The sequence below is a fragment of the Vombatus ursinus genome, unplaced genomic scaffold (assembly GCF_900497805.2).
Source record: "Vombatus ursinus unplaced genomic scaffold, bare-nosed wombat genome assembly UNPS02014798.1, whole genome shotgun sequence".
Lineage (NCBI taxonomy): Eukaryota > Metazoa > Chordata > Mammalia > Diprotodontia > Vombatidae > Vombatus > Vombatus ursinus.
Window position 1 is genome coordinate 52,628,774 of NW_020954576.1, and position 25,065 is coordinate 52,653,838.

Here is a 25,065-nt window from a genome sequence, read left to right on the forward strand (position 1 = left end):
TTGGCAGAGACATGGATAGACTGGAGAGATGAGAAACTTGAGGCACAGAGACCAAGTAGGAGGCTGTTGGGCAGCTAGGTGGCACAGTGGATAGAGTGCAGGGTCTGGAGTCAGGAAGACCTGAGTTCAAATCCAGCCTCAGACACCTACTAGCTGTGTGACTCTGGGCAAGTCACTTAACCCTGTTTGCCTCAGTTTCCTCATCTGCAAAATGAGTTGGAATAGTAAACAGCAAATCACTCCAGTATCTTTGCCAAGAAAACCCCAAATGCAGTCACAAAGAATCAAACACAATTGAACAATAACAGGAGGCTGTTGGAATATTCTAGGCAAGAGACTGCGTAGAGAGGAGTCAGATGGGAGAGATGTTGTGGAAATAGAAACAGGGTGATTTGGCAATTATTTGGTTATATGGACTAAGTGAGAGTGAGGAGGAGGAGGAGGATACTGAGTTATTTATCTGAGGATAGCCTTGCTCCTCACCTCCCTCTCAGAGGTGGTCCTGCTGGAAGCACAAGTTGCTGATGAAATAAAGAAACAGTCCAATTGATACCTGGACAGAAATCTCTCCTACAATATGCATCACAAGTAGTCATTCAACCTTTAAGGCCTCAGGTGTTGGGGAGCTCCTAACTTTCTAGGTAGCCCATTCTGCTTTGTGACAGTTGTAAATGTCCAAAATTGTTAAAAGTTTTCCTTTGTATTAGTCCTAAATCTGCTTCTCTGTAACTTCTACCCATAGTTCATAGTTCTGCCCTCTGGGATAGGCCTAACAAGTCTAATCATTCTTCAACATGGCAGCCTTTCAAATACTTGAAGATGGCCATCATGTCTCTCCACCCCTCACAAGGCTTCTCTTATTCAATATAAATACCTCACAATATGTTAAACCTATTCTCATATGGCATGGTCTGTAGAGCCTTCATCATACTGGCTGCCTACTTCTGTACTAGTTTCAATTTTCAATGACATTACGAAAATGTAATGCTCAGATCTGAACCTGTTCAGGATGTTACAGGGGTTAACTTGGTATGGTTTTTAAATGGGCAATTGCACCAATCGGAGGATGGTTAAATAAATTATGGTGAATGAATGCAATGAAATATTACTACACTATAAGAAATTATGAAAATTAGGGATATGAAGAAGCATAGGAGTGCTTATATGAACTGATACAAAGTAAAGTAAGCAAAATCAGGAAAACAATATACACAACAACTGCAATAGAAATGGGAGGAACAACAACATAAAAACCAACCAATCCTGAATGCTGTCTAATTAGAATGACCAAGCTTAGCCTCGAAGAAGAAATGAGAAAATGCACTTTTCTTCCTTATTTTCAGAGGTGAAGGATCAAGAGATAGTGTACTTTCAGACTTAGTCATGTGTTGGTTAGTTTTGCTGGATTGCTTTTCTTCCTTCCTTCCTCCCTTCTTTCTTACTAGGGAAGTCTCCTTGGGTGAGAGTAAGAGGAAATATATATATACATATATATATATATATACATATATATATATATACACACACACACACACACATACATATATGAAAACAAAGGTTATATGAATGCAAAATAAATGTCAAGTATATATGTATACATAGCTATAAACATAATACATATGTGTATGGTTTTGTGTGTGTATGTATGGATATACATACACACATTTTTAAAGGGTAATTGGTTCAGTTACATCTCAAAGGGGTTTTCCTAGTTTACTATATAGTTTATTAATACTCAATCAATAGTTTACCATAGAACCATGGCAGTAACTGCAACAGGGTATCATATCTGTAAATAATCCTGAGTCCATATCAGGCAATACCTATGAAGAGTGTGTGGGAATGAAAGATTCTATGTGAATCTTCAATCTACATCCTTAATATGCAGGCATTTCAATGGATTCTCAATTTCATTGATATGGACATTTCCCCCGACTTTGTGGAACACAGTTCATCCATACCCTCTCTTCTCAGAATCCTCCATAGAGGATCTCGCCTGATGGACTTCCTCTAGGTCACTTTACAGCCCACAGGTACCAATGTAGCGCTCCAATTGTCTGTTTCTCTTCACTCTTAGTACATGACCAGCCCACCTCCTTTTGTAATGGCACATTTACTGTGGATGATACTTATACACAGTATCAGATGAAACTTACTTGCAAGTTACCCTTAGTTATATGTCAAAACAGGCTTGGGTCATCTGCAATTTTGATTCTTCAGAGATTCAGGTACATCTTCTCCACTCCTACCAAAATAAATCTCCCAAAGAAACAGTTCCCTCTCCTGATCAAAAAACTTTTGTGACTCTCTTTGGCTTTTTAAATAAAATGCAAGCTTCTCAATGTGATATTTAAGGCCCCACACAAATCTGGCTACCTTTCCAGACTTTTTTTATATTATTCTATCCTTCACTCATTCCAGGTTCCAGACAAATTGGAACTATTATCTATTCCTCAAATTTGACTTATCTTCCCTAACCTCCATTCATTTGCATAAGCTATTCCCCATGCCTGGAAGGTTCTGCCTCAAATCTTCCTCTTCCAGGATCCCAGATTCAGATCTATGAGGGGGATCTTAGAGGTCAACTCCCTTATTTTACATTTAAGGAAACAAAGGCGGGTTAAGTAACTTCTCCTAGGTTATGTTGGTAATAAGTGGTAGAGGTGGGATTCGAACTTAGGTCCTTGGATTTCAAATTCAGTAGTCCTTCCTTTACAATGTCTTCCTCCGAGGATTCTCTCAGAATCCTTTTCTTCAAGGTTCTTAGCCCAAGGGCCATCTTCCCCAAGATGCCTTCCCTGATCCCTTTCAGCTGTTCATGTTCTATCCCTCCACAAATTACTTTGTATTTATTTGTCTTGTCCGTGTTTACATTTCACCTCCTGGCTTGGGGAAAGGGACTTTCATTTTTGCCATTGCATCTCCAGTGTCCAGCACAGTGTGTTGCATGTAGTAGGTGCTTAAAGGTAGTTTTGTTTTTGTTCTGTCATGTCTGACTCTTCATGAACCATCTGAGGTTTTCTTGACAAAGATACTAACTGGTTTGCCATTTCCTTTTCCAATTTATTTTACAGATGAGGAAGCTGAGGCACACAGGGCTAAGTGAACTAACCAGGATCACATAGCCAGTAAGTGTCTGAGGCCAGGTTTGAACTCAGGAAGATGAGTCTTTCAGATTCCAGACCCTGTACTCTATCCACTGCACCACCTAGCTGTCCCCTATGAATAGTAGTGGTCCACGTCCATATCTAGAAGTTATGTAGCCTCATTTGAAATATATTAGCATTAGAAAGAAGTGTTTTGGGTTAGACATTCTAGAGAAATCTAACAGAAGAAAAAAAAACCCAACCAAACCTTTGTCTTTTAAAATTAAATTCCTTATTAGAACTGAAAAAGCACAAGATTTGGAGTCTGAGGTCCCAGAGTTGAGTTTTAGATCTATGATTTATTAGCTGTTTGTCCTCAGACAAGTCACTTTTTCTTTCTGAGACTCAGTTTCCTCATCCATTGCAAAAGGGATATGAAGAAAGCTTATTGTAAACCTTCAACGCCTACATAAATGTGAGTTATTGTAATTAATACTGGAAGCCTTCCTTTTCTCCAGGAGATAAAGGGTCTGATTTTACAGTGTAGGGGTTCTTAAACTTTTTTCATGTGTTTCATGGACCCCTTTGGGAGTCTAGGGAACCCTTTTCAAAATAAAGTTTTTAAATACAGATGATTGCAAAGGAAACCAATTACCAAAATAATTTTTAAAACGAGTTTGTGGATCCCAGGTTAAGAACTCCTGCTAGAATGATATTTGAAAGGGAAAAGAGACTTCTATGAAAAGACTATTTTTCCTGAAGACTTGTAATTATCTTGTTCCATCTCAGGACTGGGCCCTGTAACTTGTACTTAATAAATATTTGCTTTATATTATGCCTAAAGACTGTGATCATGGTCCTCCATCCCTCTTTCTGGACAGCGTCCTTGTAAGCATGATAGTGCTTAATCTGCACCTGAATATAACATTTGGCTTTTATTAGTCTTTAAAGTACAAACTTTTTTTTTGTTTGGCTAGGCAATGGGGTTAAATGACTTGCCCAGGGTCACACAGCTAGTAAATGTCAAGTATCTGAGTCTGGATTCGAACTCAAGTCTTCCTGACTCTAGGGCCAGTGCTCTATCCACTGCGCCACCTAGCTGTCCCTAAAGTACACACTTCTTAAGAACAGGAGTCATATCCTTATCCTCCTCCCTCTCCTCCAACTAGAAATAATTTCCCAGAGTCCTTTGGGCTCATCAAGAATTGATCTACTAAATTTCTTTTACTTCCCAGAAGTGAGTTCTAGTCCAAGCTATGCCATTTGTGCCCTTGGTCAGTCATTTAACCACTTTATGTTTTGTTTTCTTCACCTCTAAAATGGGGGACTAGTGGGAAAAAATGAGGTATCTGTAAATAGTGCTTGGAAGGAGGGGGGGGGAAGGCATCATTTCCCCAACTTTTATGTTCTCAAAGCCAACAGTTTTCTGGGACTGCATTCCTCTTAGGATGATGCATTATGATGCTAGATTTGTAGTTAAAAGACTAGGTTTTTGAATTCTGCTTCACATACTTACCCGATGTGTGACAATAGGCAAGTCACCTCTCTGAGACTATCAATTTGTCTCAAAAACAATAACGATATGAGGAATCTGCTTTGCAAATCTTGAAGCACTCTATAAGGAGTCTTTCTCCAATCTAGAAGGTGTCGACTTTTACTGTAAGAAACTTTCTTGATCCCACGAAGCTAGATGAGATCCCTTCTTCCTCTGAAGCCAATCCCACCATTATAAAAACAGAGCTCACGTGTTGTACCACTTTAGTGCTTATAAAGTGCTTTCCTTCCCTAAAAAAGACTTGTGAGGGAGGTAGCACAAGTATTATCATCCCATTTTACAGATAAAGAAATTGAGGCTCAGGAGGCTAAACGTTGTTCGAGGTCACAAAAGCTATGGTCAGAACCAAGATTTAAACCTCAATAGGATTCTTACTAGGGCTTTGGATTTCTCTTATGACAGTTAGATGCTACAGAGAGAGAAAACTGGACTTGGAATAGGTTCTGATCCTGGTTCTAAAATTTACTAGAATGGTGACATTGGGGAAATCATTTAATCTCTCCAAGTGTCTGTTTCCTCATCTGTTAGGATCTGTCTTTTTCATAGGGTATTCTGAGGATCAAATGAGATTGATGTATGTGACAAAGCTGTGTAAGTATGTCTTATAAATGGGAGTTACTATTATGATTGTTAATTGTGTGTGCCTATTTTAACCCCTACTAGATTCTAAACTTCTTGACAGCAAGAGGTGTCTCTGACTTATCTCTGAATCTTCCACAATGCCTGGCTTTCTACACAGGAACTGCTTAATAAAAAAAATCTGCGATATTGAAGGGCTCTTAATGCGCTTCTGCCTTTAAGTCTCACATTGTCCCTCTTCTTCACACATTTACATTTACACATTTACACTTTGTTCTAGCAAAACTGGCGTGCTCCTCCTATACATTTCATCTTCCAGACCAACATATTGCACTGATTGTAGTTCCTCGTGGCTGGAATGCTCTGCCTCCTAACTCAGCCTCAGAGAATCCCCTAGCTTTTGGCAAAGCCCCTCTCCAGTGCCACCTACCGCAGGAAGCCTGTCTGGATCTAATTGCTAGGACCATTCCTCCTGGAAATTGCTTTGTATGTATTTGTACATAATTTTCCATGTACATTCCTTCTAACAGAGTGTAAGGTCGTTGAATGCTGGAACCAGTTTGTTTTTTGTCTTTGTATCCCCAGTAGCTAGTACAGTGGCAGGCACACAGCAGGCACTTAATAAGTGCCAATCAAATTTAATGGAATTGAACTGAGTAAAGGAAATCCTGGAAAGTGGAGGGCATAATGACAGCTTCAAAGCTAAGATTCATTGATCATTGGATGATTGTTCTGCCAGACTGGTGTAGACTGCTTGCTGGACTTGGACTGGGGAAAAATCTGGGTTCATAGCCTGCTTATTATTCTGTTTTTTGTTTTTGTTTTTGTTTTTTTTTTGCTAGGCAATGGGGTTAAGTGACTTGCCCAGGGTCACACAGCTAGTAAGGGTTATGAGTCTGAGGCCGGATTTGAACTCAGGTCGTCCTGACTCCAAGGCCAGTGCTCTATCTACTGCGCCTGCTTATTATTCTTAAGCCTCAGTTTCCTCTTCTGTAAAATGGGGATAATACCTATAGTACCACCTCAATGTTGTTATAAAGTTCAAAGGAGATACAGTGAACATTAAACTGCAATATACAATCTAATTATTATTATGGCAGGGCTGATTCCTGCCTCCCAAATCTCTGGGAAAACTGTCATAAAGACCAGAGGGAAGATAGATCTTCCCCTCTATATGCCATTCTCCCTAACAGTAGACATGTACCACCCTCTACCTACAAACCATGTATTAGTGTTAGTATGTATGCTTTCTGAGAGCAGTCAAGGTAGAACTAAAAGAAAAATATGCAAATACTGTACTGCACTGCCAACCACCTGTTTTAAAATAATTGATCTGAGTAGGATAACAAAAATTCACTACTCAGGCCTTACGGAAAAAAAAATTTTAATTTAATAATTTTAAAGTAAGTTTGGGGCCTTCCCACGAAGGCCAAGATCGACAAGATTTGAAATCTGTGATTAGGGAAAATAGAGTTATAGCAATCCCCAGAGCCGTCCCAGGAAGCATTTTCGGTTGGGTCAAATAGCTTATACAGATTGGCATTAAGATGACCTCCAGTGTGTCCCATACAACAGGAAGCAGGTCAAGCTGGTTGTGTCTCGAGGGCGGTGGAGCGGTAATTGGAATAGTTCGGGGTGGGGGGGGGGGGGAAGAGAATAAAGAAAAGGAAACAAAGGTTTGAAATGTGGAGCCCGGGAGGTTTGAGGAAGGTTTGGTTGGCATGGAGCAACTGCAAATAAAGAGAGGGAGCTAGGTATGGTAGAGAGTTGAAATGCCAGGGTCTGGAGGGGACGGAAGGCAATGGGGAAAGGGAGAAGGAAAAGCGGAGAATGAGAGTAAACTTGGAGAAGGGGTGGAGAAAGGAAGGAAATGGCAGGGGAAAAGAAGAATGGAGGAATCCCGAAAGGAAAGGAAGAGACAAAGAAGTCGAGGTGGTTTGAGGAAAGGGGGCTCAAGGCACCAAGAAGGGAAGGTAGGAAAGGGAGAAGGGTCAATGGCATTTACAAAGTGACTAAGACAAAAGAGCAGAGGCATAAGAGGTGGTGGAGTAGACATCGTGGCCCGAGGGCGAGGAGATGCACCATTAGAGGGGAGGGGGGCAAGGTGGGGGAGGGGAGCGAAGGTAGAGGGCGCCGCGGAGAAGGCGGCGGGGGGAGGGGGGGCGCCGGACGAGGTATGTGGGGGGAAGGGCGTTGGAGGGGGAGGGGCAGTGCAGATCGGGCCGGGGGGAATGGGGCTGGTACCGCGTGCGGGCACCCGCGGCGGCCAGGCGCGAGGGGGAGGGACGGGAACAACGTAGGGTAGGGGGCGGGTGGGCGGCGGGTGGGCGCCAACTACAGCCGCGTCCCGGCGTGGGGCCAAGCTGGGAATAGACTGGGGAATCCTGTTAGGCCGCACCTGGGGAGGGGACTGAGAGGGATCAGGGAAGCGGAGACCGCGGGAGACAGCAGGAGATGGGAGGAGGCGGAGGAGGAGGAGGGAGCCTTTAGGGGAGTCCCGGGGCCAGTGGGAGCTGAGGCGGGGGTGGGGTGAAGAGCGAGGGGAGGGGCTGGTGGAGAAGGGCCTGGAAGGGGGCTGAGGAGGAGGAGGAGGGCGCTCCCCTTGGCTGGAAGAGGAGGGAGGAGCCTCCCTGGTTGCCCCCCCTTTCCCCTCCCCCCCAGCTGGAGCGAGGGAAGGAGAAAGGGCCGGGAAAAGGGAGGAGGAGGGAGGGGAGGGGCGTAGACCGGGAGAGAGGCCTTCCCTCCCCCCTCCCTGCCGCCACCCCCCCAGATCCGCCGCGGGGGGCGGGGAGGCCCCCGAGAGTCGTGGGGTCCTGCGGTCGGGCGAGCCTTTGGAGAGGGGCGAGGAGGAGGAGGAGGAGGAAGGAGGGAGGCAGGCCTCGCCGAGTCGGCCTTTCGGACAGGGGCTGGGGGTGGGCTTCTTATTCCTCGGCGAACCAAGAGAGAGAGAGAGTAGGAAGGGGATTAAAAAAAAAAAACCACAGGAAGGAAGAGAGAACGAGAGAGAAAGCGATCAGATCTTATTTTCCCATTTTTTTTCCAGGCGGCCGGTGTGGCCGAAAACCCACCCCAAACTCAGAGCCACAGTAATAATAATAATCCGGAGTGAGATTAGTCACAGGGCAGGCTTGCTTTGCAGGCAGGAGGCAGAGAAAGAAGGGGGGAGGACGAGAAGACGAAAGATTCCCCGTTTCATGGAGGCTGAGGCGAGGAAACCTTTGGGAGCCTGGATCTGGAGGAGCAAACCCGCAGAACGGAGTCAAGACATTGCCTTCCAGAAAAAAGGCCGAACTTAGTCTGAGGAGGATCAGACGGGGTTAGTTTAGGGGCTGGGGTGGGGGTGGGGGACAGCCTCTGGAAGTTTTATAAAGGAAAACCAAAACCAAACCAGAAAAAAGGAAAAAAAAAAAGGAAATTAATCTTCAGGGATTCTCTGTATGCTGTTGTTATTTTGAAGGGAAGAAACTGCAGCTTTTAATTTGGGGCTTTCGGGCAGGGACTCATAGGAATTGCAGAACCATCAATGTATATAGTCGGTCAATTTTTAAAATTAGGAAGTTCATTTTTTTAAAGCTTGAACTGGACTTGGGAAAAAACTGTGTACATCCCATTGTATGATTTTATTTATTTATTTTTTACTGTACAAATGGAAACATTTTTTTTCCAAGCACCGTTTTGGATGTATGCTTCGATTTTTTAGCTGTAGCCTCTTGTTGTCGTTTTAAGTATTGGAGACCAGAAATTTTTTTACCCCCTTTGGGAACCTGCCCACAAAAAGGATAGTTGGGAAAGTGATTAAAAGGATGCTTTTTATTTTTGTTTTGCAGCTAGGACGAATATTTTGAAGGCAGGCTTCATTTTTATATTTTTATTTTTTAGCTTCTGGCTCCAGCGTTGAAGAGATTTGTGGTTGGGTTTTTGGTTAATAAGAAGGTCATAGTTTTTCCCTCGATCTCTCTTTTTCCTTTCGGTTTTTTAAGTGGGGGGAGGGGAACACGGGGTTAAGAAAGGAGACCATGTTAACTGGTAGAGGCATTATGGAGCTTCAGTTACCAGGGTCCTGAGAGCTTGAAGGAAAAGGGATTCGGCCCCCAAGTTGCTATTCTCTTCCCTCCCCCCCTCCTTTTTTTTTTTTTTTAATTTATTTGAATTGCAAGTGATTCGATTTCCATCAAGACTAAAGCCACAGGATTTGGATCGGTGGAGACACCCGAAGAACCATGAGTGTAAGGTTACCCCAGACGATAGACAGGTAGGTTTGCTGACTATTTGGTTTTAAAATGTATAGTAAAAGATTGAAATGAGGGAGGAGAGGGCTATGCTCGAAAAGGTTGCAGCAAGAGAGCAAGATGAGCTGTGGGCTTCAAAATGGTTGTGGATCAAACAGGCAGTGGGGGATAGGAGTTCCTGTTGGCCTCTCCGGATGGGTGCGTGTGTTTATGTGTAATTGGGGGGGAGCTGGTTTTTCTGTGTGTATATATAATATGGTATATAGTCCAATGGCATATTTTAATGAAAATTGTGAATTGTGGGGTAAGGGCTATCTGATATCTTTAAGCCTTCTCTGGGTTTCTTTCAGATTGGAGTTTTTTCTGATACCCTGTGTGCTAATTGAGGGTGTATGGGTAGAGGGAAGATTCCAGTCTCAGAGATGCCAGCTTCCCAAGGTTGGCTAAGACTGGCATTTAATGTTTGGGGTTTGAGCTGGAGGTTCAGACCAAACTGGATTTGAGTTTGGGGAGGGGAGGTACTTGCAGTGCTGGGGAAAGCTACTTGACTGGGCCAGGACTGGTCATTTATGGAATTGAGCACCATAGTGATTTGGATGGCATCAGTGGCTTGAAGGGGAGAGGGTGGTGCTTTTAGGGGGAGAGAAAATGGCATAGTGGGAGGGGACAGAGTTGCCTTTCAGGATGCACAATAATTTTGTTAGTGGTTGATAGCTCTCCCTCCACAATGTATAGGGAGTATTAAGATTTCCTTCCTTCAAGGTCAGGGTTTAAATTCAGCCTTAAACCCAGACATTGACTTTACTCTCCTGTGGTCTTCTTGGTTCTACAGAATGGGTCTTCCTTGGCCTAATCTGTCTTGGAAACTGAAAAATTCTAACCTGGATACCTTCAAGCGTGATAGATAGACAGAGTCATTGACCCTTTTTGCTTCCCAGCCATCCTACCCCCACCACCTGGGGTATGTCCTAGAGACCCCAGCACTCCTTCGCTGTTGATAATATTGTTTTGAAAGTATGGTTCCTCCAGGAGAATGGGCCACCTTCAAAGGAATGGTGCAGCATTGGAGGGAGGGGTGTGCACATATATTCTCATTTTTTCCTCTTCCTAACCCATTTATCTCCATCTTTCCAACCTGTCCCCCATTAAAAACATAAATACTTTAGAATCATACTCAGTGAATACAGTACTGCATAATTTTAACTGAATGAATAAATCAACTGGTCTTGAAAGACATTTGATATGGTGAACTGAGCATGCTGTAGAGCTTTCTTTAAAACTCATCTAATGGAGGGGAATAGCATGGATGATCCAAAACATAGACATTTCTTTTTGAATGTGGGAATGCAGCCCAAGAAGTGATTAAGAGAATGTTAACAGTTGTGAAAAATAAAAGACAGTTGTGACAAAAAGAATAGGATGTGACAAAAATGAAAAAGCCTTCCTTTCCTTAACAAGTGAGTATATTGTGTGGATGCCTATTCCCAGATCCTCTTTTCACTATATCTAGCCCTGAACATCTTTTAGATTGATGCAACTGTTTGTTACCAGCTTGGGCAGTGACTGGGCTTATAGGATCATAGATTTAGAGATGAAGGGTACCTTAGAGATCTAGCAGGCTGACTCTTCTATTTTACTGGTAAGTAAACTGAGGTCCAGACAGAGGAAGTGACTTGGTGTCATAGAAGGTAGCAGAGCCTTCCTTGACTTAATCCCAGTTCTTTTGATTACAAATTCAGTGCTATTTCCAGTGCACCACACTGCAGATAATCCACAGGTGTATAATTGATACGTATTTATATGTATTACCTTTTTTCCCCCCTTTTCTTTCTTTGCCGCCTCTGTGCTTTGGCCTCTGCTAAAAAGTGTCATTAAGCCCATAAGAGATGGGAACTGATGTGTGGCAAGGAAGTGGGATGTCTCCTTTCCACTCCTTTTTCCTCCCTCCTTCCCTTCTTAGAATGGAGTTTTAGGACATTCATGGACTAAGGCAGAAGGGATACAATGGAAAGAATGCTGCATTTAGGGACTGGGAACCTGGGTTAGAATCTCAGCTCTGCTACTGTGTGACCTTGGAGAAATCACATCATTTTTCCAAGCCTCAGTTTCCTCTTCTGTAAAATGAAGATGCATTTCTGGTCGTACAAGAGTCTCTTTTTCTTGTGGTGGGATTTGTATGTTGAGTTTAATGTTCAGAAACACAGAAAGCTGAAAACCCCAAGTGATGAGTAGTGAAGGGTTTGAGATCCTTTGCCTCATATAACTTGGAGAGGGGATGAATTTATATTCCATCTTGGCTTTTGTGGTATACTGGATTTTCATAGTATGCTTTTCCTGCAGAATATTAAAGGCATTGTTGCTGTCTTCTTTTGTGAGGGAAAATGTCCATTAGTTTCCAAGCCAGTCCTTAGATCTGGAATCTCCTTAGAGCTGAAGCCATCTGATCCAACCCCCTCATTTTATAGATGAGGACACCGAGACCTAGAGAAGTCAAGTGACTTAGCCAGGGTCACACAGGTAGTAAGTGACAGAACTGGTATTTGAACTCAGGGCCTCTGGCACAAGGCTCTTTTGCCTGAATCATGCTGTCTCTTAGTCTGTGAGTTCTATTCATTCTTCTACTTAAGAGGCTGTCACCACCACTGGAGTAATGGAACTTAATGGGGCATCAGCACTTTCTTCCCACTGTCTTTCCTGAGAGAATCAATTTTGGGGCCCAGTGCCTTCACATGTATTACCAATTCCACTGGATTATTGTTCCCCAGCCCAGGGACAATGGTTGGGTTCCTGGTGTTTCTGAACCCTGTGGATTTTGAATGTTTTTTTTGTCTTAGAATGTGTTCATGGGATTTGAAGAATGTTTGGATCATGGATGCTTCTTTGGTTCATCAGTCAGTCAAGACTTTATATGCTGTGATGTAGTGCTCTGTATGAGGTGCTGTGGAACTTCAAAAGATATGTAGAGAACAGAGGTAACTGCCTTCAATTCCAAGAGCTTGCAATCTAGTTGGAAGATAGAAAATGCAAGATGATGATAGAACACTTGCAAAAAAAGGTTATTATTATTATTACTCAAGTGGAGACTGGACGAACACTCATCTGGGGTGTTAGGTTGGACTAGAAGACTTGAAGTTCTTTTCAACTCTGATTCTGTGATGGCAGCAAATGAAAATTGCTGTTCAAATTGAGTGTATAAATGGGGAAAGGACATAGGTCAAGGTCAAGAGGTGTTTGTCAGGGAGGCCTTCCTGAGATGCTGAGTTTGAAGAAAGAAGTAATTGATGTGAATTGATACAGTGGAGAACTAAGGTCTTAGAGGTTTGAAGAGTGGCTCCAGGTAGAGGGTTTTGGATTATTTTACATCTGCTCTGTTGGGAATGACTTGATGCACGTTTTAAAAAGGTATTTCTGAAATTAATGACAATTGTTTTCTTATGTCTTTTCTTTCTCCCAAATTTTGGAAGGTGTCTGATGAATTCAAGGCACATTATGATTAGTTGATTTGTATTCTACTTAAGAGAGACCAGTTAGTGCAAGAAACTGAAATATTGGAGAGACAGGATAATTTGCAGAAGTCAGTGATAAAGCCTAGACCTTTAAAAACTAAATAAAAACTAGACCGTTAGTCTGGTGAATCCAGTCTTGATGCTGGATCCATTCACAGCAAATGTCATAATTCAGTCTTAGTAAGATTAGGGTAGGTCTAACTAGCTTGAAATTTCAGTTGCTAGGATAAGTGACTTTGTGGAACTTTTCCCTAGTAGTCTAGAACAAATGCTGCTGGAAGACATTGGTATACTCCCAAATGTTAATATCCCTTCCTGTTTATTGGGCATGGTGTAGATAAAATGAGAGAAAACACTTATGAAAGTGACTTAAAAGTTCACTGTACTTTGAGACCAAAGATGTTACAATTGAATTGCTTTTCCAGCAGTGGTGATAATTTTTGTTGAGTTGGTTGATGTTTTCAAGGTGCCCAAGTGGGTTTGGAGTGTATTTTGCCATCATTACAACCTTACTTGGCCCAAATGTAGGCCAAACCTTTGGTCTCCTTAGCGTTTAGATCTACTAAACTAAATAAATCAGACTAAAAATGGCTGAAAGTTCTCTGTATCACCACTACTAACATAAGCAGAGAAAACAAGCTTTGATTGCTGTGGAAGAGATTTTGATTAAATAGAATGAGCAATTTTTGAATTGTCAGCTTTGGGAGATGCTAGAAGAGGTGATAAAAGAAGGTTATTGGATCTTCTTCTCAAATATTTGAAGAACTGAGGAGACTGGGCTTATATTTGTATTCCCAGGGCTGAGTCCAGTATCTGGCACATGTGCTTAAAAGATGCGTGTTGACTTGTCAACTTGAACATGGGGAAAGACTCATGATTTCTTAGCCTGATGATTGTGTGTTTTTCCTAATTAAAATATATTTAGAGTCTTGTATAAACTGATGCAGAGTGAAGAACAATTTAGGAGAACAATTTATACATTAACAAAAGACTGATCAATGCAAAGACCAAATGTGATTTTAGAGGACTGATGATTGAGCATACTACCCACCTCCCAGCAGAGAGGTGATGGAGTCAAGATGAAGAATGAGACATATTTTTTGGACGTGGCCAGTTAGGGAATTTCTTTTGCTACAGAGTATGCATGTTTGTTATAAATATTTTTGTACATGTGGGTCCTTTTCCCGTTTTTATGATCTCCTTGGGATACAGACCTAGAAGGGGTATTAGCTGGATCAAAGCGTGTGCATAATTTTATAGACCTTTGGGCGTAGTTCCATATTGCTTTCCAAAATTGTCGGATCATTTCATAACTCCACCAACAATGTATTAGTGTTCCAATTTTCCCACATCTTCTCCAAGATTTATCATTGTCCTGTTTGACTATGCATATTTGTTACAAAGACTTTTGTTCCTCCCCAGCCCCCCAAAAAGAAAATGAGATGGAGAAATTAGATTTTTGTTAATTGGAAAAATTAAAATTAAATTTAAAAGGAAGTATATATCCAGAACTACTCCTTATTAGAGATTTCACATTGGATATAGCAGTATACCTAATGTGAGATTCTGATTAGTATGAACATTAAATCTCCTGAAGTGGCCACGTGTATTTGAATTCCCACTATTTGAAATTATAATGGTGTAAAATATGATAATTAGTTTCCCCCCCCATGGAAATATGCAGCCCAAATTCAAATAATGTGAATTTGAATTTCATTATCTGCAATAATTAGGACCTAATTGTACATACAATCAGTCACTCAATAGAAGGAAAAATTCCGCACAAAAAGGAAGGAGCCTTCAGGCCTGAATGTATAATTTCAGAGGAGGGATAATCACTGTGGACTGGAGTGGTCTGGGAGTCCTACCTATAGGAAGTGGGACTTGATGGAGCTTTGAAGGATGGCTTGTATTTTGTTAGGTAGAAAGGATCATAAAATCATAGATTTAGAGCTAGCAGGAAGGGACCTTAGAAAGCCATGGAGACCAGCTCCTGCATTTTACAGAAGAGGAAACGGAGACTGAGAAAGCTTAAGTGATTTGCCCAGGGTCACACAGTAAGTGTGATACAGGATTCGGACAGGTCTTTCTGACTCCAAGTCCATCACTTTAACATCTACCTACTTCAGAATTAGAAGAGGACATGTCAGAAGTAGTATTTGAACCCATGCTATTGGGAGATCAGAACACCCCTGCAATTGAAGGCAGCACAAGCTTGAATTCATTCAGCCATATTGATCCTCAGGATGGTAGAGAGTATTGGTATTCTAGGTGGGCAGATTGATACTTTCTAGTTCTCTTTATTCTAGGAATGCACTGAGAATGAACTGAGTCTATCCACTTGTTGGAGAAGGCAGCCAGTCCTTTGAAGGGGATTGTTACCTATATCATTATCACAGAGCTTTTATAAACTGTCTTTTTGTGGTGCTATATTCTGGTCCAAATGATGCATAAAGAGACATAGCCCCTTTAAGAGTTTGCAATCTAAGACCTGTTATATATCAAGCTGACAGATGAACATAGAGAGGGATGATATAGACAGCTAAATGGTTTTATTGTTTTTAAATTCTTTTTTTTATTCTGCTTTTTTTTTCTTTTATCAAGTGTCTAGAAGAAAAATAAAGTATGGACATCAAAACTAAGTACATTTTAGTGAGATTGGACAAGGATAAGTAAATTTTTTAGGAAGAAGAAGAGAATGGGGGATAGTAATTGTAGGAGTTCCATATCTGGATCAATAGTGGAGTTCAAAGGCAAATCATTGCTTCTTTTCTGATTGATGTAAATTGGTTTTCTATAGAAGGTGAGATTTTAGGAGCTATTTAAGTGAAGTGGTCCCTGGGAAAAAATTATGGAATAATAGTCCTTATATTTGCATAGCACTTGATACTCCACATTTTCTTGTAAGCTCTCTCATATCTTTCTGGCCTCCTTTATGCCTCCTCCTACTCTTTTCAATATTGACTTGATCATTCACTTAGACAATTACCTATTGTTCTCTTTCTTTAAAAACAGAGCAGAAAAATTCATACCAGGGGTTAAATCCTTTTAAGCAGTTCTCCTGTCATGCAGTTTTGATTTTTAAAAATTTCATCTAATATTTATCTCATGGTTTCTTTTCTCTCCTTTCCCCTTCCCCAAATTATATTACAAGACCCAAGCAAGAGAAGCCTTCCCTTTCAGGGACAGAGAACATTTGCCAGTGTAAAAGAAAGCTTGAAAGGACTAGGATTGGAACATTTTGCTGGATTATAATCTCTATAATTCTCAACTGTAAAGTGGGGAAAGGAAGAGAATGGGGGGAAGAGAGAGAGAAACTGAAGGTGTGTGAGAATAGGAAACTTTGGAGGTTAGTGTAGGGTTTTTAAGGAAAAATAACTGAGGTTACCATAACTCTCTAGAATCCTTCCTGTTTACTGGTCTCTACCTCCAGTATTTCCCCTCTCCAATCCATCCTTTATAAAGTTCCCAAAGTATTGTTCCTAATTTCCAGGACTGACAGTGTTGTCTGTCTGCTCAAAAATCTTTAATGGCTCCCTATTACTTAAAGGATGATGAAGTAAAAACTCCCTATGATGGCATATATCAGGCCTTCCAAAGTCTGGTTTGCCAACTTTTCCAGCCTTATTTTACCCTTTCCCCCTTCATGTGTTATTCTGTGTTCCATTTAAACTAGAAGGCCAGCTATTCCCCACTCCTGTCCTGCCTCCATGCATTCATACAGGACTCTTCTCCATGCCTGAAATGGAAGATGCTTACTCTTCATCTCTCTGGGTTGATATCTTTCTCTCCATTCATGAAGCTTTTCCTAACCTTACCTCCAGTCTCTCAACAAGGAAACTGAGCTGTGATTTCTGCCGCCTCTGATTTCCTAAGAGCACTTTGTCCCAATCTCTCCTTTCTTCCTATCTCATTCTACTTTGTATTCTACTTGTGTCCATTTGCTATCTGTTCTAGTTGGAGTATAACGGACTGTGCTGTTCATCTTTGTATTCCTGGTTTCTATCACAGCATATATAAGGTGGCCCAGAGCTTAAAACAGCACTAAGATTTTTGGGTCACTCTGTATATAGTAGCTGATTAATAAATGTTTTTTGAATTGAATCTAATCTTCCCGTAGACAGCTAGATAATTCCTGTCTCATATGAGGATCAAATGAAATTAATGTATGTGAAATGCTTTGCAAACCCTAAACACTATATAATGGCAGCTGTTATTAGAATATTATTAGAATGCTCTTAACGAAGACACAAAGGTTCCCCATATTTAATAGTTTTTTGAGAAAGGGTTCTATAACCTTAACAGGAAATTCTTTTGGATGTCTAATTTTAATCCCTCATGTGCTACAGTTTAAGACCACTTTTCTTGTTCTTTCAATTCAATTCAAGACATTTATTATCTGCCTGCTATGTTCAAGGCACTATATTTGGTGCAATGACAGTCCTACCCTCAAGGAGCTTACATTTTAATAGGAGGGTACAATATGTACTCATTTAAGTAAATATAAAGTAATTTCAGGAGGGAGAAAGCAGTTGGGTGGGTGGGTAAGGAGGAAAAGTTTTGAAGATAATCTTTCTAGAATGGTATGCATTCTAGGTGTAAGAAGCGTAAGAAACAGTATGCAAAATCACAGGTGAGAACATAGCTTGTCAACATGAAGGGGAGTGATTTAAACTGTAAAGGTAGGTAGAAGGCATATCATACAGGGCTTTAGATACCAGGCTACTGAGTTTGTATTTTATCTCAAGAGACGCTGGGAAACCGCTGAAGATTTTTGAGCGGCGGAATATCATGGTTGGACTTCTTAGGAGTGTTACTAATTTGGCCTTAGGGTGGAGGATAGATGGGGGAGGGGAGAAACTGGAAACAAAGGGACCAATAAGGAGGCTACTTGCAGTAGTTCAGGTGAGGCAATAAGATCTTAAGTATAGAGGTTTGGGAGTGGAGAGAAAGGGACTGATAAGGAAGAAGTAGAATCAGTTAGACAAAACAACTGGTGCTTTGAGTGGTTGGTAATCCAGATAGGTCGACTCTCTGTGTATAAAGGGCTGGACTTGGAATCAGGAAGACCTGAGTTCAAATGTGGTTTCAGACACTGGCTGAGTGATCCTGGGCTAGTCACTTAACCTCTGGCTTGGTTTTCTCAACTGTAAAATGGGGATAATTTTCCTCACAAGTGTTGTTGTGGGGATCAAATGAAATCATATTTATAAAGTGCTTTGCATAGGGCTTGGCACATAACTGGCATTTAATAAATGCTTTTTCCCTTCCCTTGATGGCCATAAATATCAATATTTCAGCTTCTTCAAAGGATCTTCCTCTTTGCTGGGTGAAAATTTGGGTGTGCAGTGGGTTAGGTCTGTGATATCATCAGAGTAAGAAATTTACTCCGAGGTTGCAGTTGTGCAGCACAGCTCTGAGCATGACTGCCTAGGGGCACTGAGCTGTTAAGTGACTTGCTCGAGGTCACAGCTGGTATATGCCAGAAGCAGGACTTCACTGGATCTTCTTAGCTAGCTTTCTGTCCACCACTGTCTCTGAGGAGTAATGGTAACACGTTTTATACAGCACTTTTGAAGCTTAGTTATCTTATTCTTATCTCCTGATAACTCTGAGATAGGCTGTGCTGCTGTCATTATTCCTTTTTTACAGGTGAAAATAGTGAGGCTTAGAGAGGTTCAGTGGCTTGGCCATGGTGCCAGAGCTAGTGTTAGAGATGGGATTCGAACCCGAGTCTTCCTGACTCCAAGTCCAACATTACAGTTAAGCCATGCTGCATGTCTTCTCACAAGGTCAGGATGGTGACCTATTTCAGTCAAAAGTAGGAGAAAGGATTTTCTTCACAGTTCACTTGAAAATGAGATTTCAGGAGCCTTGATTCCCACTCTTTGGTCCTTTCCTGCTTTTGAAAGCAGCTGCCTCAGAATGGTCTACTGCAGGCTACAGACAGTTCCTGGCTCCAGACTAGAGTGGGAACCAATGTATCAGTGTTCTAAGTCATAACCCTGGGTCGCCAAGACTGCAGCACTTGAGACTGATGCAAAACCATGGAGTAATTTTCAAGCCTCTACCATGTTAGACAGCATGGGTGATGATATGATGATAATAATAATATTACATTTCTCACATAATGATGACAGTATTATTTATATAGTGCTTTGTGGTTTGCAAGGCACTTTACTAATATCTCATTTTGTCCTCGCAGCAACCCTGGGAGGTAGGTGCTATTATTTCCCCCATTTTACAGATGAGGAAACTGAGGCAGACAGCAGTTAAGTGACTTGCCCAGAGTCACATAGCTAGTAAGTGTCTGAGGCTGGATTTGAACTCAGATCTTCCTGTCTCCAGGGCCAGCACTCCTGTATTTTGCTACCTAGCTGCTAGTATGTGGTATTTGCCTTCAAGGACTTTACAGTCTAGTTAGGGTACAAGAGTAACACACATAAAACAGTACAGAATACAGAATAGTATATAAGTAAGTGCTCAATGATGTGGTACTGATAAGAAGTACTATAAGAATTAAGAACAGAAGGAGATTAATGAGGACTAGAGTGTACTTCTTCACTCCTGCACCTTGTGAAAGACTTCATGGCTAGTTCATTTGCTACCTATTACATGAAATGATTCTTGATTCCTCTTCCCCCAGTCTGCACCAGGTGAATGTGTGTTCTCAGGGTTTCTTATAGCACATCATATGGATCTTTCTGCATAGATTTTTCTGTGCATCATATTTATTTGTGTACCTTTGTGCCTGGTGATTTGATTGTGGGCTTACAGAGGGCAAGGGCAAACTCCAGTGATGACCACAGTCCCTGGGACATAGTAGCCACTTAATACATTTTTGTTCCATTGAATCATGTAGTTGGGGTTTGCTTCAAGGAAAAAGTAGAACTTGAACTGGTCCTTGAAGGATTGTTAGGATCTGGACAAGTGAGAACAATGTGAGTAACACAGAGTGTGTAGGTGAGGATACCCGTGGTTTATTTGGGAGACTAGTGAGAAGAACAACCTGACTATAACTGAGTGTAAAGAGACATGTAGTAGGAAATAGATTTGGGGAAGCAGGTGGGCCATATTATGGAGAACCATGAGAGTTGAGACATTTAGATTTGGTGTAGGGAGGAAAGAGTGACGCAGTGAAAGTTTTTGAGCAAGGTAGTGAATTGGTGAAAGCATTGTTTTTGAAGATCAGGATAATTGTGATGTGGAGGAATCAAGGAGACTGGGAGAATCTTTCAGTAATTTAGAAATAAGGTGATAAGACCTGAACTACAGTGGTGACAAGTGGTACTGGAGAGGAAGAGATAGATCTGAGAGATTCTTGGAAGAAGAAGCAGTGGATCATGGTAATAGGGTTTGAGAGATGAAGGAGACAGATAGGTCAAAGATAACGCTGATGTTTTTGATCCTTTAGTGGAATTGGGACTAGTATTTAAAATCATCTTTTTTTTCCATTGGCTTTTTCCCTTTGGTTGAATGTAGCAAACTGAATGGTATTTTCTTGCTCTGTTTCCTGAGTTGAGTCATTTCTACCAGATCTCTTTGGATTACCACCTGCCATAAGCTGTTTCCAAGAGATGGGGCTGGTTCTGGATTTCTCTAGGAGGTTGAGCGTTGGGAGAGTGGGGGACTTTAGATGATCCTGAATCTGAAGCATACCCATGCTCCTTCCAAAAGGCACATTGGACTCTACATTTGTTCCCTGGGAGGTATCTAGACTTATATCCTTTCCCTGTGGCCTTTGGAACTGGGAGGGTCTGACCAATGTAGGCCTTCTGCTGCTAGGATTAGGTCTTTGGAGAAATTTCTGATTCTTAATGATGTGTGCTTACTGGCAGAACAGGTGTGAACTAGCCTAGTAACTTTATTTTTAAATAGTATTTAATTTTTTCCAATCACATATAAACAATTTTCAACATTCATTTTTTAAAATAGAATTTTGAGTTCCAAATTTTCTCCCTCCCTCCTTTTCCCCCTCCCCAAGATGGCAAGCAATCTGATATAGATTATGCATCTATATTATACAGCTGCCTCAGACACCATTCTAATGCTGACATTCCTCTGCTAGAAACCCAGCAGGGGCTCCTGATTGCCTCCCATTCTAGTCCAGACTCCTTAGCTTGGAATTCATTACTTCTTCCTCTAATTTTTGACCCCCAATCCCAGCCCAGCAATCACATTTCTCTTTGCAAAAATTCTTACCATCTTGAAATCCAACCAGTATTATTTGCATTGTATTTATCCCCTGCCTCTTAGACTGGCCCTATTTACAATGCTGTTTGGTGGAGGCAGTTGGTGGTGTAGTGGATAGAATGCTTGGCCTCCTGTCAGGAAGACCTGAGTTCAACAAATCTAGCCTTAGACACTTATTAGCTGTGTGACTCTGGACAAGTCATTTAACCTCTTTATGCTTCAGTTTCCTTAACTGTAAAATGGGAATAAAATAATAACATCTACCTCCTAGGGTTGCTGTGAGGATCAAATGAGATAATATCTAAAAAACACTTAGTACAGTTCCTGGTACCTAGTAGGCACTGTATAAATCCTTATTCCCTTCTCCCTCCCCCCTTACTTGTTCTTCCTCTCCCTCTAGGAAGTTATGGAATATTAGGGCTGGAAGGGAGCTTAGAAATCATCTAGTCCACCTGTTAATCTTACAGATCAGGAAGCTGAGGCCTAAAGAGGAAAGTAATTTACCCAGGTTCACACAGTTCGTGGAATGTCAAGGTGAGAACTTGCTGTAGTTCTTAAGACTTTTTCTAGGCCAATGTTCAGTAAAGGACATTGGCCTAGAACATTCACTCCTCCAAGCTTAGATAAATGGTATCATTCCACATCCCCTCAACACACATATAGATGAATTATATTATAGAAACAGAATTATGGGTGTAGAGAGGCCATCCTAGCCCACCTTCTCTCATTTTACACATGAACAAACTAAAGCTTAGGGGGTTAAGTGACTTGCCCAAAGGTCACACAGGAAGTAACTTTATTATTTTATCTCCCTTCTACCTCCAGCCCCCAATTAAAAAGAAAAAAAGCAAAAAATATTCCTACACTGGCCATGTCCAAAAATGTAAGTCGCATTCTGCTGTTTTGAATCCATCACCTCTCTCTGCCAGGTGGTGAGCTGCTTATGCTTCATCATCAGTCCTCTGGAATCATGGTTAGTCATTGCATTGATCAGGGTTCTTCAGTCTTTCAAAGTTCTTTACAGAATTGTTATATATAAATTGTTCTGCTGGTTCCGTTTACTTTATCATAAAAGTTTTTCCAAGTTTTTCTGAACCTATCCCTTTCATCATTTATTACAGCACAATAATACTTTACTACTTTCATATTCCATAATTCATTTAATCATTCCCTAATTGATGAGCACCCCCTTAGATTCCAGTTCTTTGCCACTAAAAAAAAGGAGCTGCTGTAAATATTTTTGTACATATAGATTCTTTTCCTTTGATCCTTTTGGGGTATAGGCCTAGTAAAGTGTCATTGGGTCAAGATTATAAACAGTTTAGTGACTTTTTGGACATCGTTCTAAATTGCTTTCCAGAATGGTTGGAACAGTTTTCAGCCCCATTAGCATTAGCATGCCTGTTTTCCTGCAGCCCCTCCAAATATTGTCATTTTTCTTTTTTGTCATCTGTGCCAGGATGAGGCAAAAACCCAGAGTTGCTTTAATTTTCAGTTGTGTAATTAAAAAAAAAAATAGCTTGGACTTCTTCCTTTGAAAACAGCCTGTTCACATCCTTGGATCATTTATCAGTAGGGGAATGACTCTTATTCTTATAAATTAAATCAATTTCTTATATATCCTGGAAATGAGACCTTCACCAGAGAAAGTTGCTGCAAAAGATTTTTCCCCCCAGTTAACTCTTTCCCTTCTAATAGTAGCCACATTGTAAACATTCCTGCTTTCTAGAGGACTGGAACTTTGTCTCTTAATATTTTCTTTATATTATCTTCCCATGCTTAGTATAAGGCCTGCTATATAAATTTCAGTTATTCTCATCTTGTTTGATAGAGTTCAGCTAGAAACATTCCTAAAGCAATAATGTTTTCTCTGAACTATTGTACTGGCAGACAAAATAACTTTTTATTTTTTTATTTTTTTGGTAAATGAATAAAAGTAATGAGATATAAGTTTATCTTCAGGATAGCTCCATTAGCAGACAGTGTGAAAGGGATGATATACACCTTATCTTGGTCCCACACAGTTTTGGGCATAGGATAAGGAGAGAGAGACAGGGAGAGAGAGAAAGAGAGAGAGAGAGAGAGAGAGAGTGAGAGTGTGTGTGTGTGTGTGTGTGTGTGTGTGTGTAATCTGCTAAGTCTCTATTTTAAAAAATCTTATTATTTCATTTGTTATTGTTACCTTAGTCTCTTTTTTTAAATGGAGTTCAGATAGAGATGATCTGAGGACAAATCACTATATTGCTATTATTCTTGTGAGTTTAACATTCTGCAGACTAAATGTACAAGCAGATGAAGTGTTGGCTTTTTGTAATTGATTAAGAGTATTAGGATGTAAACTTCTGTAGATTCACTGAAAGCATTTTGGCACAACTCTAGTAACAGACAGGATGACAGAGATGACATTAAATATAGTCTATTCCCACAGAGTTTTAATTTCTTCCACTAGATCTCTGTATTTTGAAAATTGAAAATTCTTCATTACACAAGTTTTGTCTATAATGATGCTCCACTTTCAGTATAGTGGTCTGTTTCTTTATAAAGGATTTAGAGTTTCTATTGTCTAGTACTGGATACTTGATTGAGTCTTTATAGGTTATCAAGTAGATACTCATTTTTACTGCAGTGATAGTTTGCACAGTTTCTGACATTTTATGGCATAATCTGCTTCAGTCAATTAGTCCCTAAGGACAGGAGTATGATGGATCTAACCAGCTCTCAAGCTGTTATTTTCAGTATGAGCAGAACTTATTACAATCAGGGCTTGTTTAATTGATTGTTTAGATTTAAGAAAGTGAAGGGGAAAATGTTAATAATATTAAACTGAAAAATATGTTGTACATTTTTAGAGAGCTGGTTGTTAAACATTTACCAGCACACCCCTATTTAAGGCTAATTCTTGTAATTTCAGGTGTCATTGACCTGATTCTGAATCACTCTTCTAAACCCCTCCATATTCTTATGATTCAGTCATATATTCACTGCTTTATCCATATCTTGTTGTGTTAATGTGGATGTTTGTCTTGGATTCTACTTTTGGATCCTTTTGATTCTATTCTCGGATCTTCACCATTTCATTGACTCTGGTGGTAAAGTCTTTTCAATTACATTCAGCAGATCCAATGACATATAACTGTTGTCTGCCTTTGTGATTGCTTTGTGCAATGAAGTATGTTTATTGCAAAAATTGTTTCTGTAAATTTTTAACTTGTTTATCATATGCTCAGGAAACCTCAATCAATGCTTTTTCTTTTTTATGATGAGGTAATCTTTCATTAACACTAGATGAGTTTTTGTTTGGACACCTTTTAGACCTATTACCCATTTTACTGTGCCAGAAGTCTATATTAAGGCTGCTATTGCATGGGTGTTGATTGCTCCAAAAATGATCTTAGCTTAAGCTTTGAAATTTAGGATGCCAGCAAATCTTTTAACATACAGAGGCAGCTTAGGTAGCCCAGTGGATAGAGAACTGGGCTTGAGTCAGAAAGACCAGAGTTCAAATCCTGCCTCAAAAACTTATTAGCTGTATGACTCTGGGAAAGTCACTTAACCTCTGTTTGCCTCAGTTTCCTTAACTGTAAGATGGGATAATAATAGCACCTACCTCCCCAGGTTCTTGTAAAGCTCAAATGAGATATTTGTAAAGTGTTTAGCACAGTGCTTAACAGTAGTAGGAGTTATATCAATATTATTATTACACAACCTCAGCTTTTCCTTGTTAGCCTTGTGCTTGATGTGAGTGATCTCTTAGTTGCCAAATCTAATGACCTTTTCTCAATTCTTATTCTTTTTTTAACTTTAATTAATTTATTTTTAGTTTTCAACAATCACTTCCATGAGCTTTTGAGTTTTAAATTTTCTCCCCTTCCCTCCCCAAGACAGTGTTCATTCTGATATAAGCTCTACATATACAT

At 40.6% G+C, this 25,065-nt stretch overlaps 1 protein-coding gene across 5 annotated transcripts in view; it reads left to right on the top strand.

Moving 5' to 3' along the window:
* The first annotated feature begins 8,085 nt into the window (after positions 1–8,085).
* The window catches only part of ARHGEF11 (Rho guanine nucleotide exchange factor 11), a 154,949-nt gene continuing 137,969 nt past the window's right edge, over positions 8,086–25,065 (top strand). For 2 of the 5 annotated variants that reach the window (XM_027870992.1, XM_027870996.1), the window contains exons 1-2: positions 8,086–8,536; positions 9,378–9,472. In XM_027870992.1, coding sequence (XP_027726793.1) covers positions 9,441–9,472 — 32 coding nt within the window. In that variant the 5' untranslated portion in view covers positions 8,086–8,536; positions 9,378–9,440. Of the gene's footprint in view, positions 8,537–8,571; positions 9,473–25,065 lie in introns of those variants that run through there. The other 3 variants (XM_027870994.1, XM_027870995.1, XM_027870993.1) reach the window with 3 other exon arrangements.